This window comes from Brachyhypopomus gauderio, unplaced genomic scaffold (assembly GCF_052324685.1).
Source record: "Brachyhypopomus gauderio isolate BG-103 unplaced genomic scaffold, BGAUD_0.2 sc64, whole genome shotgun sequence".
In the NCBI taxonomy this organism is placed as follows: domain Eukaryota; kingdom Metazoa; phylum Chordata; class Actinopteri; order Gymnotiformes; family Hypopomidae; genus Brachyhypopomus; species Brachyhypopomus gauderio.
In genome coordinates, this window is record NW_027506885.1 from 1985776 (window position 1) to 2003920 (window position 18145).

An 18145-nucleotide genomic window follows, 5' to 3' on the forward strand; every position below is an offset into this window, starting at 1 on the left:
TCACTCTGATTGCCACGGTAATAAAGCTTCAGTACTGTGTTCAGTGATGAGGGGTTTAATCCTGGTTAATGAGTTGAGCTGCAACCTCGTAGTTCTCAAACTCCACTGGAACGTTGTAACATCTCCCCACTCGTCCTCCATCACGTCTCCCTCTACGCTCGAGTCTGCTCCCAGAGATCTGGGGGCTTGAGGGACCCGGCCAGTATCTTGACTGTTCCCAGGTCTGCACTCTTCTGGACTGTTCCACTTTTTCCAGTTTGGGGGTCTCCTAGTTTCTCTGATTACCATGGGAACCACTGTTGCCTTCACATCTTCTCCGGTTGCTATTTCTTGAACGTTTTGGCCCTTGATCCTGATGTTTCTGTCACCTGGATGAACAGAAGAGGGCTGTAGTGATGGATGTAGCACACCAGCACTACTGTGTCCAGTTGGTTAACCATCTCCATCTGCAGGACCTTAGCTCAGTCTCTAGCACCTTTGGGTCTGTGTCCCATTTGAACTCCAGTTCCTACTCATCACAGATGTTCTGTATTCTGTTGGACATCTTCCTGGCACACTCCTGGATCTTTCATCCTGGGTAATATTTCTGATGCTCACCAGTCCTCTCCAACATACCCACCACTTCATATACAGTAGAACAGTGCTGAATTTGGGAAGAAACCCTCTGTGCATTGTGAGGTGTTTCATTGTCTTGATGTTGGTGGCTTGTGTCTCCTTGTTTGGTGTGTTACCCCAGCGGGGTATCTGACACTAAAATGTAGGTGTTGATGGGCTGGAAGTTGTTCTTCTCGTTCACTTCACTTCTCAGGAGTCTTTGTAGGTATTTGTGGTTGTTTATTCTTTGTGGTCTTCTCATTCTCATTTGTGCCTGTGGGATTCCAAGATGAACGTGTTACCTTCTTGTAGCATAATCCCTGACCACACTTATCTAGTCCAAATGACATTTGTCATTCCTGAATTTCGTCTTTTCTCCTCAGCCATATATATACAGTATGTGATATTTATAATCATTACATATGATATTTATAATCATAGATCAAGCAGTGGAACAGTGAGCATCTTGAATAGGTGTGCTGAGAGCTGTATTGGAGAAAAATGTTCCGTAACCGGGGGACCCTGACGACGGGGGCGGAGCTCAGGGCCTCAGGCGGCTGTGTTCCATTCCACAGGGAGCTCTTACCCAGACTCCCTTGCTCCCTCTGCAGGCCGTATGAAGGACAGGAGGAGCTGTTTGTGCCCAGGCATGAGGAGAACCTGCGCAGGCTCCAGGCCCGGCTGTCCCGTTCTAACCTCTTCCTCACCGATGACCCCCGGGCCTCCATCGCTGACCTGCAGGACACGGGTGCTCTGCCCCCTCGCAAGATCAGGGTCAGGAAGCCACGGAGGGACTATGTCTCCTTAGTTTGCGTAGATATTTGGTTTAAGTTGTCTAAAGGGTGATTTTCTGCTGACCTTAGTATCTGTGTCTTTTTTAGAACTACTTTGGTCCAGAGTTTGTGAAGATGGCTAGTGAACCCTGTGTGGTTTTAGATGTTCCTGCCTCCATAATGGTGAGACACACTTACTACAATTAATTTACACATTCTCTCCTCAGAGTCTCCTGTGTAACCTCTGTAACCGTGTGTGTGTGTGTGTGTGTGTGTGTGTGTGTGTGTGTGTGTGTGTGTGATAAGCGTGCTAAGGTGGAGCAGAGTCCACGGAAGGTGGGTGTGGTTCTGCTGAACGGCCAGAGGGTGGAGGTGAGCTGTGATGTGAAGGCTGTGTGTAAGGACGTGTTGGACATGGTGGTGGCCCACGTGGGCTTGGTGGAGAACCACCTCTTTGGCCTGGCCGCCCTCAGAGGTGAGACACTCGCACTGTGTGTGTCCTCCTGCAGAAATCCTGCAAGGCGTCAAGACGGTCCTCTAACGCCACTAAAACAGAGTAGCATGAGCCACAAGTGCTATAATAATGTTACTGCTTGCATAAAAACAAGACAAAATTTCTTGTTTTCATAGTTGAAATCACATAAATGTTTGATTCTCTGTAAACTAGGATTTCAAAACAGTGCTTCTTAAAACAGGTTTGTTGATCCAAATAGATGTGGGTGATGTTTTCTTTCTTGTTTGTTTTAGATAATGAGTTCTTCTTCATTGACTCGGATACCAGACTCTCAAAAGTGGCTCCGGATGGTTGGAAAGATGACCCCAAGAAGAAGAAAACGGACATAAACTTCAGTTTGTTTCTGCGTATCAAGTTCTTCCAGGAGAACGTCAGCTTCATCCAGTGAGTTATGAGCGAACTCCACCGTGATGGTCCTGTGAGCTTCATGTTCCTCCACTTAATGCTCTTCTCCAGGCTTTGAGGACACTTCAGTCTCTTGGTTCTCCTGAAGCTTGGTTTCATCTCCACAATCCCATTTCCTGTGTGCTGAATTAACCGGGTCTTGTTTTTGTGTGTTTGTAAGGCACTCCATGACCAAACATCAGTACTACTTGCAGTTGCGGAAGGATATTCTGGAGGAGCGTCTGCGCTGTGACGCCGAGGATGCTATGCTCTTGGCTTCTCTGGCATTGCAGGCAGAATTTGGGGACTATCAGCCTGAGGTGAGACTCCTACTGACTGGACCACTTTGGCAGACACAACCCTTAATTGGTCCACTAGAAAGGTTAAAAGGACAACAAAGCACGTTTGCGGTGCTCTGATGAAGAGTATCTGAAACGCACCATAAATGTCAAAAGGTCAAACCGTTCTGCTTGCCTCGCAGCTCCACGGAAAGACGTACTTCAGATCGGAGCATTACGTGCCTGCGTACGCCATGGAGAAGCTGGACCAGGGTGCCATTAAAGAGGAACTCGCCAAACTGCACAGCACCTACTACGGAGCTCAGGAGGAGGAGGCGGAGTTTGAGTTCCTCAAGGTCCGTACTGTCTACCCGCAGCGTCTGGGCTCGGACCCCTGCTGACTGGCCTGGTCCAACCCTTACACACCTGTGGTCCACATGGCTCACACTGCTCATGGAATTTCTGGGAATATCATGGAGAGTCTATTCCAGACGTTAATGTTATTTATTTTGGGGTTACATTCTGGTATAACGGAATTAAAAATACATTATAATTAATTCATTTAGATTTTGTTATTTTTATCAAAAACGTTCCATGCTTTTCCCATTTTGTTAAAGAGGTGGTTAGTAAGCCCATTCACTACAGCGTAGGTCATGGAAATTCAGGAAATTCACGCCATGCAGACGGTTTAATCGACTGTTTTCTCCACTGCCTGCGGCCATGTATCAGTGAAGTAGAAATTCAATAATTCAAACATGTGTTTAGTGTGTGAACATGTCTTGACAAAACCTTATTGGATAAATGCTCTCAGTTAATCGGTGTTTGGTTTTAGCTTTCCTGGAATTGGTAGTTGCGTGAGAATTGCCGTCAGGAGTGTAATGGGTATTTCTTTGGTATTGTGAGTAAAGGAGGGTTGCCGTCTGCCTTATCTGCAGTGTGTCTTGCTGACCTGTATTTATGTGTGCAAATGTTCAGGCCTGGTCACATGGCGTAGTAGACAGACAGGATTTCAGCTGTCTTACACTCTCCCCGTCTACAGCCACCATGTCACGTCAGACCTCAGTGTGTGTGTGTGTGTGTGATGCCTTGTGATGTGATGAGTTGGTGTTTCTCCTGAAGGTGAGCCAGCGGTTGGTGGAGTACGGCGTTCACTTCCATCGTGTGCTCCCGGAGAAGAGGTCACAGTCGGGCATCCTGCTGGGAGTCTCCTCCAGAGGTGTTCACATCTTTGAGGTCCTGAATGGAAACCGTGCACCAGTATTGAGGTTCCCCTGGAGAGAGACCAAGAAGATCTCGTTTGCCGTACGTCACATGCTGACTTAATACACAAACTATGCGTTTATATTCAATATTTTCATTTATACACTGAAGTTTTATGGGTAATAAAGATTTATTTATTCTTGGAGTGGAGTGTCCGTGATCACGTGCTCATACGCACACGTTTATACACACATTGCAGAAGAAGAAGATATGTCTGCAGAACACATCAGATGGAATCAAACACCTGTTCCAGACAGACAGCCAGAAGACCTGCCAGTACCTGCTCCACCTCTGCTCCGCCCAACACAAGTTCCACCTGCAGATGAAGGCACGGCAGAACAACCAGGAGCTCCAGGAGCTGGGTAGGACACGCCCCCAACACCATCACCATCATCGCCCCCACCCCCAACACCATCACCATCATCGCCCCCACCACCAACACCACCTCCATCGCCCCCAACACCATCACCATCATCACCACCACTATCACCCCCAACACCAACACCATCACGCCCCCAACACCATCACCATCATCGCCCCCAACGCCATCACCACCACCTCCATCGCCCCCACCACCATCACCACCACCTCCATCGCCCCCAACACCAACACCATCACCATCATCGCCCCCACCACCAACACCATCACCATCATCGCCCCCAACACCATCACCATCATCGCCCCCAACACCATCACCATCATCGCCCCCACCACCAACACCATCACCATCGCCCCCAACACCATCACCACCATCACCAACACCATCACCCCCACCACCAACACCATCACCATCATCGCCCCCACCACCAACACCATCACCATCGCCCCCAACACCATCACCACCATCACCAACACCATCACCACCAACACCATCACCATCATCGCCCCCACCACCAACACCATCACCATCATCGCCCCCAACACCATCACCACCATCACCATCGCCCCCAACACCATCACCACCATCACCAACACCATCACCCCCACCACCATCACCATCATCGCCCCCACCACCAACACCATCACCATCATCGCCCCCACCACCAACACCACCTCCATCGCCCCCACCACCAACACCATCACCATCATCGCCCCCACCACCAACACCACCTCCATCGCCCCCACCACCATCACCACCACTATCACCCCCAACACCATCACCCCCCCAACACCATCACCCCCCCAACACCATCACCCCCCCAACACCACCACCATCACAACCACCACCACCACCACCATCGCCCCTTTGTTATTTTTGACTTCTCTTAAGTTCACATGACCGGGTCACAGGACTCAGTCATGTGGACACCCAACTTGTTTTCTTTTTTTATATTCTCATCACTTTTTATGTCATTTTTTTATGTTTCTGTTCACAAACATTCTTATGCAGTCAGTAGTTTCAGTAGCACTAAATTCGAAAACCCACAACTCAACAATCTTACCGGCATCTTCTGCAGTAAAAAGAAAAAGTAATAAATTAAAAAGCTGGTTGTAGAGTTTGTTTATGCCCCATCCATTTCTGTTTATAACTTTACAGCTCCCTCTAGTGGCAAAATTGACACTTTAAAAAGTATATATGTATATTATGCTGTCTGTGTTTCATTATTGGTCCACTTTCTTTCCTCTGCCTCTCCCAGAGAACTCCCTTCTCAACATGCGTCAGCTTTCTGTAGATCCAGACAGCATGGGGAGAGCCCTCAGCATGGCCAGCCTGAGTCCTGGCACCCCGGGCTCCCGATCCAACCCTGACTCTCTGAAGATGTCCTCCGAGCTTGCGCTCAGCAGGGGCGTGCCGGCCCGCGTGTCCAGCCCAGACGAGGCCACCTTCCCTGGCCTCGGCTCCATTTCCAACCCCAGGACCAAGAGCCACTCCCATCATAACCTGGGCCAGCTGCCCGAGTCTCCGGAGCACAGGGTGGTGCCCTTCAGTAGCCAATCACAGAGCGACTCTGATCGGGCACAGCCAATCTCTACGCTGCATCATCGTGCTAGCTCTGACACGGACTCCATTACCGTCAACAGGCCATATGAGGGGTGAGCAACACACACCTACACACACATGCACACACACACACACACCTACACACACATGCACGCACGCACGCACACACATCCAAACATGCATGCACAAAGGCACACACACACACACACACATCTGTGAGTGAGCAATTTCATCTTCTCTGTGGTGTGTAGATGAGGGAGAGAACTGATTATAATATTGATCTCTACACCATCATTCTAAGTACAGCACGTTTTGCAGACACACACACACACACCCGTTTACACACACTTGATTCACATTCATTGTGCTCTGTTGCATTCTGGTAATTCTGCTGTCCTCTTCATCATCATCATCCTCCTTCTCTCACACCCCCTGTAGGGTGTTCAGCGGCAGGGCCCACGACACTCCCAGCTGGTCCTGGATGGGCGCATCGGGCCGTAAGGTGGAGGGCGACTCCTCGTCGTGTGAGGAGAGAGGTCAGGCCTACGTCGAAGGTCAGAACACTCGCCCATCTGTCTGAGCATGGCATGCACTGACCCGTGGAGCACATGCTACCTGGGTTCCGGGGGCGGGGTTCCGGGGGCGGGGTTCCGGGGGCTCCTCTATTCTCCTTCTCTCCGTCTGATTGTGCTTCAGCACTTTAAATCTTCTGTCAAATATTTTGCTTTCATGATCTTTAGCCATTATTGAAGGAGTTTTGGTTAAATCTATTTTTATTGTTATCTGCCATGTTTTCATGGTCAAATCTAAATTGATATTGACGCACGCCCCCCTCTTGTTTTAAACCAGTCCTGTGGCTGGGATTAAAACCCTGCTACACCATATGCTACCAGTGACGGAGCATTTCAGACATTTTCATGGGTATTCCCAGACTGCTTTGTTGCTGAAGACCGTGGACATCTGAGATGATGTATTGATATGTGTGATGTCAGCATTCTGTATTTCACCATGAAAAGTACAAAACTTGGTGTATTTCTAAACCTACACATCCTCCACCCCTCCATTTCCATCACTCTCTCCCTCTCTCTCTCTCTCTCTCTCTCTCCCTCTCCCTCTCTCTCTCTCTCTGTAGGCGTTAGCATACACAGTTCTGGGCTACCATCTAGCCCTGCCTCATCCATAGGAGTGAGTGGTAAGCTGATACTGTCTCTTCTGTTCAGTCAGGAATGTGTTTGTGAGGTCTCAACACTGCACTAGTGAGGTCTCAACACTGCACTAGTGAGGTCTCAACACTGCACTAGTGAGGTCTCAACACTGCACTAGTGAGGTCTCAACACTGCACTAGTGAGGTCTCAACACTGCACTAGTGAGGTCTCAACACTGCACTAGTGAGTCTCAACACTGCACTAGTGAGTCTCAACACTGCACTAGTGAGTAAAGGGTCACGTGTGCAGTGTTAGTGTCGATCTCAGTGGCCACGTGTGACGCTGTCATGCCTGTGCTGTTGGACCCAGGGGGCGGGGCTAGGCTGTTGGGTGCATTGTGGGCTGTAAGGTGTCTCTGTGTGCTCAACCTAGATATTTTTCCCCATTGTGTCTCTCTGATAATTTTTCTTTCTTTTCTTAATCTGTCTCTATCTCCCTCCAAGGTTTTCTTGTATAATGTGCTCTAATGCGTTATGCTATTGTAGATGATTAAACTTTTCGAATGCAGATTTTACACAACAACATGTTATATGTTACACCCCTCTGTGAGTAAACTTATAAGAGTCATGGAAATTCTCTCACCACATGATCCTTAGAGTATTTTTAGGATGTTTGTACAGCTTGTATTTAACTTCCTGTATTGTCTGGACACTCCACTCACAGCTGTTTGACCCTCGTCCATTATGAATGGCCTGTGTGATGTTTTCATTTATGCAATTCTAACTTTGTTCTTTCAAAGACTCCCTTAAGAAGAAGCTCAATGCTCTGCCATCGCCTGAGCGTGAGATTACGAGTGTCCATCTGAAGAAGGACGTGAAGTATGGCCTGGGTGAGTTAAGAGGGCGCCGCCCTGCTGGACGCTTACTGACACAACGCAAGGGGCAAGAGAGAAGCAGTAATCACACACACCAGATCATGTTCACAATGTACCTGAGGCATTCATTACACACACACACACACACACACACACACACACACACACACACACACACACACACACCCCTACTCACCATACATGTACTGTGCAGTTACTCTGCAGTGACAGTGTGTGCTTTCTGCTGTTTAGGGTTTCAGATCAGTGGGGGAGAGACCTCTGGGAGGACAGACCTGGGCACCATCGTTAACTCCATCACACCTGGTGGTCCCGCCCACCTGGACGGCTGCTTGAAACCAGGTACGGACTACAGGAGGATACCGGGAATGAGCGTGCATATTCAAACGTTGAGAAGAGTACACTTTACATCGCATTACTGGATGGCGCCCTCTAGTGGTGTTGAGAAGGCGCTCGCAGATTTTAACAAAAATAAAGTGGGTTCTAGAACGCAGCTGTTCCGTAGTGAGAGTTCTGGAATATTCTGAGGTGGGGGGGGGGGGGGCTTGGCTCCCATGTTTGTTTCACAGGCGACAGACTGCTTAGTGTGAACGGTGTCAGTCTGGAAGGTCTTCCTCACGAGGAAGCTGTGAACGTCCTGCAGAGCGCTCCAGATGATGTCATTCTGGTGGTGTCCCAGCCCAAAGAGAGGCTGTTCCCAGGTAACGTCTCCTAACCGTGTCCTCTTCCTGGCTGTGCCACTCAGTGTTAGCTATGCAGCTAATAAACTCTTATTTTATGTAATATACTCTTAATCTGTGGTTGCTCATCTAAACCTCCACGTGAATATTTCCTGGAGGTAGCAGCTGTCCTGTGACTAGATTATGTACATGGTGGGTGGAATGTTCCTCATGCCTGTATTTAATGTGTGCTTCAGGGCTGATTTTTGTGTTTTGCTGGTTTAGCTGGTTTTACTGGTTTTGCTCTGCGGGACTCTGTATTCACCCCACGTTTCTTGCAGACTCTTCATCGGATTTCTCTCTGCACAAACACAAACCAGCTCAGCCTGCGGCTGCACTGAAGCCAGAAGCAGATCTGGACTCTTCCTCCGAGGAGCAGGCCGCCTCCCCCAGCCCCGCCCCCTCTTCCTCCAGCACCGATGGTGCGGTCCGGTGCGGTCCGCCCGTCTGCTCCTGGAAGAACCCGGACCCTCAGGAGGGCGGAGCCAGCCCCACGCAGCCTCACCTCAACGGTTTCCACCGGAACGTTCCGGAAGAGGTCACGGCGCCGGTACCAGTTCTGTCCATCCCTGCTAAGCAGCCGTCCTCAGCACACCCTGCACCTCCGGCTCTGCCCCCCAAGACCCGCAGGCCCAAAAGTCAAGAGGTCACCAAGGAGCCGGAGCTCTCGGACAGAGGAGACTCTGACATGGACGAGGACACCTACCCCAGCAGCCTGGACAACCAGAAACCACCAAAGGTAGTTTCAGAAATCACGGATCGCTGAACAGAGCGCGGGTCCTGCCGAGCGCGGGTCCGTCCTGCCACGCGCGGGTCAGTCGTCCTCCGCTGCTCCACTTGCTGGGAATCTTGCTTTCCTCCCGCGTGTTTTATGCCCTGGTGTTTTTATGTTGCACATTGTCAATAAATATCTGATGTCTTTCAACTACGACACGAATGATGAGTCTGCTGAAATTCAGCGGGGTCGATATTTGAATTTCTCAATGCCATTGAAAAGCTGCTCAGGATTAAATATACTGCTGATCATGTGAACATGCATGAATCAGAAACCACTGTGTACGTTTCTCTTACATATTGTGTGTACATTTTTCAGTAGTAAGTTACTTTGGACTTCCAAATAGCATTTAGGGCCTTGTACCAGTGAGGCCTAGAGACCCGTCAGCCAGACAAACATATCTCCCAACTAATCGCCTGTTTGTTTATTTGTTTAGTTTTTCTGTTTTATTTTCTCCTTGAATTGCATTTTGGAAATTACTTTTTGGAAGATGCCATTTCTTAACGCATGACGCTAACCTGTATGCAAGCCGACTGTAGGACGCACTTAACCTATAACCTCTGACCTTGCATGCTGAGAGTTGTGCACGGCCGTTCGTTTACGCAGCCTCTTCTCTGTTTGCAGGAGGTCACACCCAACTCCGTCACGGACACGTTAAGTACTAGTGGTCCAGAAGTCAGTAGTCTCCAGCCTGGAGATCTATTTGACGTTACGCTGTCCAAAGTAGACAGCAGTCTGGGCATTAGTGTCACGGTACTGTTTGCAAAGGTTTTCACTCTCTCTTATTCTCTCTCCCCCCCCCCCCCCCCCTCCCCATCTTTACCGTATAACTCGTTACTTTGTGTGAGACTATCTGGTTTGTTATTTTTCCTCCGTGGTGCCTGGATGCTGTATTTTGCTTGCTTGGTGTGAAGGTCTTTGCATGGTGTGAAGCTCTTTGCTCAGCTTCTGCTCTGGGAGTGTAGGCCCAGCTTGCATGAGTTGCTTGAATTCACCCTTATATATTTTTGCAGATATTTTAAATTAATGGACCACCCCCAAAAAATGTCCATGGTAATCTTGAATCAGAGGGCGTACGGCATTAGGGCGTATGGCATCACCCCTCAGGCACATGTGATAGACGCCTGTATTCGTTTGAGGGCTACATGCTTCAGCTTGCATTGATGTAACTGGTGTTATATGATTCTCTCTCTTTATATCTTTGAGTGAGCTTACACGTGTACTGCTACGTCTACTTTAAAAAGGCAGTGCAGTGGTGAAGACTGAACGTTCTGGCCATGTCCTCGTACATTCACACAGAGAAGGACACTCCCACTGTCACTACTGCCCACACCTGATTATGCAGGGGGACAATTAACATACTGCTCTTACTGAGCTGGTCTGCATAATTTATCTGTATCATTTGCATAAATAATCATTTGCATAATAGTGTGCCCACACTGCTTAATCAGTAATGAAAAATGGCACATGAGGAGAAGCAGCATCCTGATACCCAGAACCAGAGCTGAGACCTGCAGCATCAGAACCCTGCTAGGTTGGGTTAGACCCTGCTAGGTTGGGTTAGACCCTGCTAGGTTGGGTTAGACCCTGCTAGGATGGGTTAGACCCTGCTAGGATGGGTTAGACCGTGCTAGGTTGGGTTAGACCCTGCTAGGTTGGGTTAGACCCTGCTAGGTTGGGTTAGACCCACCTACGTTAGATTAGACCCACCTCTATGTTAGATTAGACCCTGCTGGGTGAGATTAGACTGTAAGGGATCCCCATAACTCCCTCACAGTACGGTGTGGCGTGTTTTCTGCGTGTTGACGTGTGCGTTGCGTGTCGTAGGGCGGCTCCAACACGTCTATGAGACACGGCGGCGTTTACGTGAAGGGCATCATCCCCAGGGGAGCAGCCGAGCTGGACGGGAGGATCAAGAAAGGTAAACACTCTCCTGCAGCTTAGAGACTAGAACAGACTCACATCACAAACATCCCGTGATGGGACAGAGAGGTCATCTGTGTGTGTGTGTGTGTGTGTGTGTGTGTGTGTGTGTGTGTGTACACCTCAGGTGACCGTGTGGTGTCTGTGAATGGAAAGAGTCTGGAGGGAGCAACACACAAGCAGGCGGTGGAAGCTCTGAGAGACACGGGGCAGGTGAGCGGAGACCCGGGGCAGGTGGGGGGCGGGGATTGGGGCAGGTGGGGGGCGGACCCGGGGCAGGTGGGGGGCGGACCCGGGGCAGGTGGGGGGCGGACCCGAGGCAGGTGAGGGGCGGATCCGGGGCAGGAAGGCTGCCTTCTCACCTCTGGTCTGTCTGCTTCAATAGCCTGTTCATGGTCTGAAATATCATCTCTCTCTTTCTCCCGTCTCTCTCTCTCGTCTCTCCTGTCTGTCTCTCAGGTGGTACACCTGTTGCTGGAGAGAGGACCGTTGCCTGTGGACAGTGTTCACGCTCCTCTCACCCCTCAGTGCACGTCTGAACTCAGAGAGTCCAAAGCGTCGTCTCCGCCCGAGGAACCCAGCAGGGGGGGGCAGCCCCCGCCAGAATACAGCTTCATCACCCCAGGTGAGTAGGGATGGAGCATACAGACCTGGAGAGGTGTGGAGCTCTCTGGAGCTTCAGCACTTTGTGAAGGACATCATAAATACACACACATCTTCAACATATACGCATCAGTACTCTGATAACATCATAAATATGTAAAATGGTAGGTGGACGTCATGAATATGTAAAATGGTAGGTGGGCATCATGAATATGTAAAATGTCTCCATCCTGCTGGTGCATGCTGTTCTTGCGTGCCTGTTCTGTAGAAAACGTGTTCGAGGTGGGCCTTCTGAAGAACTCGTCCGGTCTGGGCTTCAGCTTCAGCCGGGTGGAGAACGTCCCGGGCGAGCCCCCCGCTTCCAGCATGGTCCGGGTCAAGAAGTTGTTCCCCGGCCAACCAGCTGCAGAGAGCGGCCTCATCGAAGTGGGCGACGTGATCCTGCGTGTGAACCAGACCCCGCTGAAAGGGCTCTCTCAGCACGTACGTCCCTACCAAACGTATCGAAATCGTGATACTAAAATATCGTATCACAATTTTATTGTCTGATATTCTGATCATCACGCACCAAACACTCCAGACACTGACCTCTTCTAAAGCATCATGTCCATGCACCCTGCCCTGCGTGTCGGGCTTCTGTGAAGCTGGGCGGAGTTTCCAACCGCAGGGCGGAGTCTCGCAACCTGTCACTCATCTACCACTCACTGTGTTGCTGGTGTCTTTAGGAGGTGATCTCTGCGCTGAGAGGCACAGGTCAGGAGGTCACGCTGCTGTTGTGTAGACCTGAGGCAGGTGTCCTCAACGGGGCGGAGTCCTCTCGCCAGGTATGCCACGTTCTTCTTCGCAACTTTATCGTCAGTTTGTATTGAGTCTGGTTTGAGTCGTTTTTTTTTTTCCCTCATTGGTTTTTTTTTTTTCTTCTTCTCAAGAACGGAATAATAATATTAATATTATATTAATAATGAATAATTTACCAGGTCTATACTCACAGTACATGTTTAAAAGATACTGTTGCATAATGCAACCGGAACTCCTCAGAATGATTGATGTACATGTTGCTCACCTGTACAGCTACCCCAGGAGCACACATTGATTAGCATTATCAGTAAAATGTTGTGTGCGTTGTAGATGTCGGATGTAATGTAGATATCGGACCTGATAAGCACATTACGTGGGGGACCTTGCGGTGTCCTGCACTTGAACATAAGCCTGTGCTTCCTGCAGACTCCCATAGCATCTCCACGGAAGGAGCCCCCGCCCAAGCCCAAACTTCCCCCCAGCACGGCCTCTCCTCCCCAGCCAGACAGCCGGGGGTCGATGGGTCCTGTGGAGCAGGCCCTGGAGAGACTCCTGATGAAGTCGCCCAGCCGCAGGGACAGCTACAGCGACAGCACCGACGATGAGGAGGTGGAGGAGGCCTTCAGCCCCGCGGGCCTGGAGCAGGCCCGGCAAGCCTGGGCCCACAGTGTGTACCCGACCCCAGGCGGCAGCACAGCCAACCAGTACGACCCGGAGCTGGACCACACCATCCACTCCGGCTACTACTCACCCCGACAGTCCGTTAACATGAGGTCAGTGTTCGTTGGGGCTGCCATGATTTTTCAACTAGTCAAGGTTATATCGACAATAAACAACATAAAATAGATGACTAATTTATTAGTCGATGCGTCATTTTTTTTCCTCTCCAAACTGCTGCGACAGTTTCCACTGCTGCGTCTGCGTTTCTGTCCTTGACGCACATGCGCAGTAGTGGAAACCGGGGTAGACAGTTGACGACATCCCAGGACGTTATACAGACAGGTTCTGGTATCGTGGCTACCCGGCTACGGAACTCAAAAGTGCGGGATCATTTTCCGTAACCGGGTTCCGAAACGCGTGCAATATCTGCAAGGCAGAACTTTCCTTCCACGGCAGCACAACCGCGATGTACGAGCACCTGAAGCATGTTGTGGCTGATTGTGACAACAATGATGAATAGGGACCGCCATCTCTGTAATCTAAATCGCTAGTTAGCTGCTAAAGTTACCATAAACAGAGTGTTAACTTGGTACTTAATTATCGTGGTAGCTGTAAAAGTTAACATTAGTGATGGCGATTTGTTTCATTAGCCTTAGCATGCATTTTCTGTAAGGTCAGTGAGACCAAAACTTTATATTTGCGAATAATTCCTTAGTTTCAGGTACCTACCTAATTTGATTTAAATGTAGCCACGTTTGATGCCAGAGACAAATGAAAGAAAGAAAAACCTAAAAAAAAATATGGTAGCGGGCCCAGGTTTAATGGTCACGGTTCGCTACTGGCCAAAATATGGTGAGTCATGTTAGCCATAGCCTTAAACCTGTGGTTAAGTACACCCATGGCAGTTCATGAGTCAGAAGCACTCTGAGATAATGTTGTATTGGTCACATGACGCTGTGCATATAGCATTACAGTGCCATCTCCCCTTGTTAGCTGTACTTGGTATTGTATGTCCTAGTTACTCCAGGAATCTGGGTTATGCCTATTACCTATTAGTTTAAAGCAGTCTTTTACTTTATATCCTTAATGTCATTATTGTATTTTTGTTTGTTTTTTGTTTACATGTTTATTTTATATTCATATTGTTGTATTGTTTTCAGTTATCTTGTTTTTTTTTCCATTTTAATCTTAATTTTTTTCTTTTTTTCATCTAATCTAAGCCACACAGTACACATAAATGAGATGCTTTTTTGCATGAAAAATACTATTCAAATAAAGATTTTTATTACGATCATTTTGCTCCATTATTATATTATCAACACACACACACACACACACACACACCTACTCTATTCTTACATTTATAGACAGTATATTTTGTTGCTGGTTTATAGTAGAAGCTAGGACTGTTGCTGATGGTGTATTATTGTGACTGCTCATATTTCCATAAACTGGGTCATTCTCTCTCTCTCTCTCTCTCTCTCTCTCTCTCTCTCTCTCTCTCTCTCTCTCTCTCTCTGGACATTCTTTTTTTCAGGCCTCTGTCCTCTTCCCCTCTTCTCTCGGAGCAGAAATCATCCCCTGCCCTTCCTGAAGGGGGCGCTCTGAGTCCCAGTCCTGACCCACTGCCCCCTCCCCTTCACAACCCGGTGCGTCTTGTCCTTCAGGACCACAACCACGACATGGAGCACTACCTCCCCGTGAGTGAGACACCACGTTTCCTACAACCTGCAGCTTCAGACTGTACGGACGTTTGAGAGCTTGTGGTGATTCTGTGTCGTGCACATGAGTGTGTCTCGCGTGAGAAACGTGAAACATGCCCCGTTCGTGTCACACGTTGCTCGGTTAACGTTTGATAACGTGATTGGTGGTTGTTTCAGGAGGCGGAGTTGAAGGTCTCTCTGGTGAAGTCTGATAAAGGCAGTTTGGGCTTCACACTGACTAAAGGAGGTGATCTGAACTGCTACATCCATGACATCATCCAGGATCCTGCGAAAGGAGATGACAGACTCCGCCCTGGTGACCGCATGATCATGGTACCGCACACGTCTCTACCTGCACCAGCTCCTCACACACGTCTGACCAACACCAAGCACACTGCTGTAGTCTCATAACACTGCCCCCCCACTAGGGGTCATTTATTTATCAACAATTACACAGAATTACAAGAATTGTTATGGTGACGTGGAAGCTTTTATCTTGGGGTAGTAATGGTGGTGTTTACAAACACACAATCTTGATTTTGTTCAGAAATCTTTTGCATTTTCAAAAGTCTACAATCATAATGCAGGAAAACAGGCAAGTCATTATATCTAATCACGTCACCATGGACACACAAATGCCGTGATACATATTTGGTATCGTCAGTGTGTTTTCAAACTATTGTCCAAGGAGCATCTTGCTTTTTTTCTTTTCTGAAGCAAAAATTTGTTGTTTGAAATGTAGGTGAGTGAAGCAGAGATTTTGTTCAGAATATAGGTGAGACAAACTTGGATTCAGTATGTAGGTGAGACGAACTGAGACTCAGTTGTTCAGTATGTAGGTGAGATGAACTGAGATTCAGTTGTTCAGTATGTAGGAGAGAAGCAGAGATTTGGTCGTGCGTGGACAAAAAATGTTTCTGTGCACTGTAATTATAATTTGTCTGATCGGGCTTTAACAGAGGTGTCAATTCCAGGTTCAGAAAGTAAAAGTCCTTACCAGGATTTTGCTCAAGCTTGCTAGATTTTCTAATCCAGGTAAAATTAGTGGAATCAACACAATCCAGGAAGCCTGCGCAAAATCCTGGTGAGGACTTTTATTCTCTTAACCTGGAATTGACACCTCTGGGCTTTAAACACATCTTCTCACAGACGGGCTAAGACTGGCATCTCAACACCCAGCCACCTCTCATGCTCCGTCTGTCCAACACCTGAGGAGTTTCTGTGTGATGATTGTGATGACCTGGAAGTGTTTAACAAGCCATGTATTGCTCCGCCTCTTTCTGTTTCCCATGCTCCCTTTCTTCAGGTGAACAACATAAATGTGTCCGGTATGAGTCACACTGACGTTGTCAACCTCGTGCGAACTGCACCCAGATTGGTGGACCTGGTAGTGGGGCGTGTCTTGGAAGCCCCTAAACCACCAATAGAGGCACACCTACTTCCTGACGTCACCTTCCAGTGCCCCAGTGACTCACTTGGTAAATATATTAAGGTGTTAATGGAAACAAATTCAAGCAGGTTTGTTGATGAAAATGTGATTTATGCACAAACCTCAGAAATATCAGCGCTGTTGCCAGCTGTGGTTTTTTCCTCGTAGTTAGTGAACCTATTTATAGCCCGTTTTTGTCAAAACTGTTTAGTCAAAACTTACCAGGATCTGGGAGGCAGGTGTTTGAGGTCAAACTGCATTTTCATGTCTAATAAACAGTGATTACTGTCAAGGTAAACAAGACACACCTTTAACACGAAAAGGAGATTATAGGGTCTGAAATGATGAGCAGAGAGCTGTGGTAGTGGCTTGAGGTTGCAGGGTATTTACTGGGAGGAGAGCTGCAGATTACTGCAAAACCACCAACACCAGTACTGGGTGTACTGGGTATACTTCTGCTTAGCACTTTTTCACATTAGGAGAAAGGATAATGGTCTCTGTGGAAGGTTTTTGCTTGACCCAGTTGCTGACGTGTGCGCCTGTGTGTGTGTGTGTGTGTGGGCAGGTCTGGTGTTGGCGGGAGGCAGGGACAGTGATCTGGGCGTGCTCTATGTGAAGGACGTTGTCCCAGGCTCTGTGGCCGCCACTGAGGGCAGTCTCAGAGAACTGGACCTCATCCACTACATCAACGGGGCTCCCACGCAGGAGCTCACCCTGGCAGAGAGCCACCGGCTGCTGGAGCTCTCGCTCGGAGACCTCACGCTCAAGGCCACCAGGTGGGTGGATCACGCACGCACACCCACACACACACACACACACACACACACACACACAACTGTGATCTTTCTCACACACTCTACACACAAACAGGATTAACCACACTCCCTTTCTCATTCGTTCGCCCTGTCTCACACACACTGCACACGTACAGTACACATACAGGCTCTACCACTCCCTCTCTCCCTCTGTCACACCCAGGCTGATACACACACGTGTTCACTCACTCACTACAGTCCAGTTCTGTCTCTCCCCACTAGCAGAATGGGTGGAACCAGACAGAAATGTCGATAGCTGCTGGGGTGGTTCTGGGAGTGTGGGCTCTGTGTTTCTGGGGTTCTGGTGACTCCGTGTTCTCCGTTACAGGGATGGAAAGCCGGTGTATCCGGAGCACGAGCGAGTCTCAAACCTGAACAACAACCTCAGTACCAGAGTCAGCACCAGGATGAATGGTGAGCCTGGGTCACAAATGTTCTCCACTTATCTTAAGCAAACAAGCGATTATTTGTTCTGTTTACACGTGTGTGTGGTTTCATTCCCCCCCTCTGGATTTAGTCATCAGGTTCTACTTGTTCTGATTGTTTGTATCTCTGTTTCTGTTTCCGTCAGGGTATCTCAGTAGCAGTAGTCCTGATCTGGAGGCCATATGTCCACCTGAGGTGAGTTCCTGCTCCGTTTGTCATCTCGGGTCACAAGAGCGCTAGTGGATCGGTGTGACGCTGCTCTCGTGATCGTTCACCCGTTACATCAGCACGTTTCGTTGTGTCTACAGGAGCAGATCATTCAGCTGCAGTTGGAGAAACCACCAGCAGGGGGCCTGGGCTTCTCCGTGATTGGTGGAGAGAGGGGCATTTTCGTGAAGTCCATCACACAGGGGGGTCTGGCGCACACAGAGGGGACTCTACAAGTGGGCGATCGCCTGCTCAAAGTGAGAAAACACACCCACAAACGGAAGTCAAGGGGAACGGGGGCGGGA

At 48.9% G+C, this 18145-nt stretch overlaps 1 protein-coding gene across 1 annotated transcript in view; it reads left to right on the forward strand.

Annotated features, from left to right (window-relative positions):
• Positions 1-18145, forward strand: part of LOC143490291 (tyrosine-protein phosphatase non-receptor type 13-like) — a 37256-nt gene that overhangs the window by 12494 nt on the left and 6617 nt on the right. The window contains 29 exon segments of the mRNA XM_076988944.1: positions 1206-1368; positions 1476-1550; positions 1674-1842; positions 2115-2265; positions 2447-2585; positions 2747-2899; positions 3663-3845; positions 4003-4165; positions 5441-5837; positions 6184-6299; positions 6878-6937; positions 7690-7779; positions 8017-8124; positions 8352-8483; positions 8783-9240; positions 9901-10029; positions 11104-11197; positions 11327-11412; positions 11659-11824; positions 12071-12285; positions 12528-12626; positions 13027-13373; positions 14798-14960; positions 15141-15296; positions 16270-16441; positions 16958-17168; positions 17536-17621; positions 17779-17828; positions 17942-18097. Of these exon segments, the coding sequence (XP_076845059.1) occupies positions 1206-1368; positions 1476-1550; positions 1674-1842; positions 2115-2265; positions 2447-2585; positions 2747-2899; positions 3663-3845; positions 4003-4165; positions 5441-5837; positions 6184-6299; positions 6878-6937; positions 7690-7779; positions 8017-8124; positions 8352-8483; positions 8783-9240; positions 9901-10029; positions 11104-11197; positions 11327-11412; positions 11659-11824; positions 12071-12285; positions 12528-12626; positions 13027-13373; positions 14798-14960; positions 15141-15296; positions 16270-16441; positions 16958-17168; positions 17536-17621; positions 17779-17828; positions 17942-18097 (4687 nt within the window).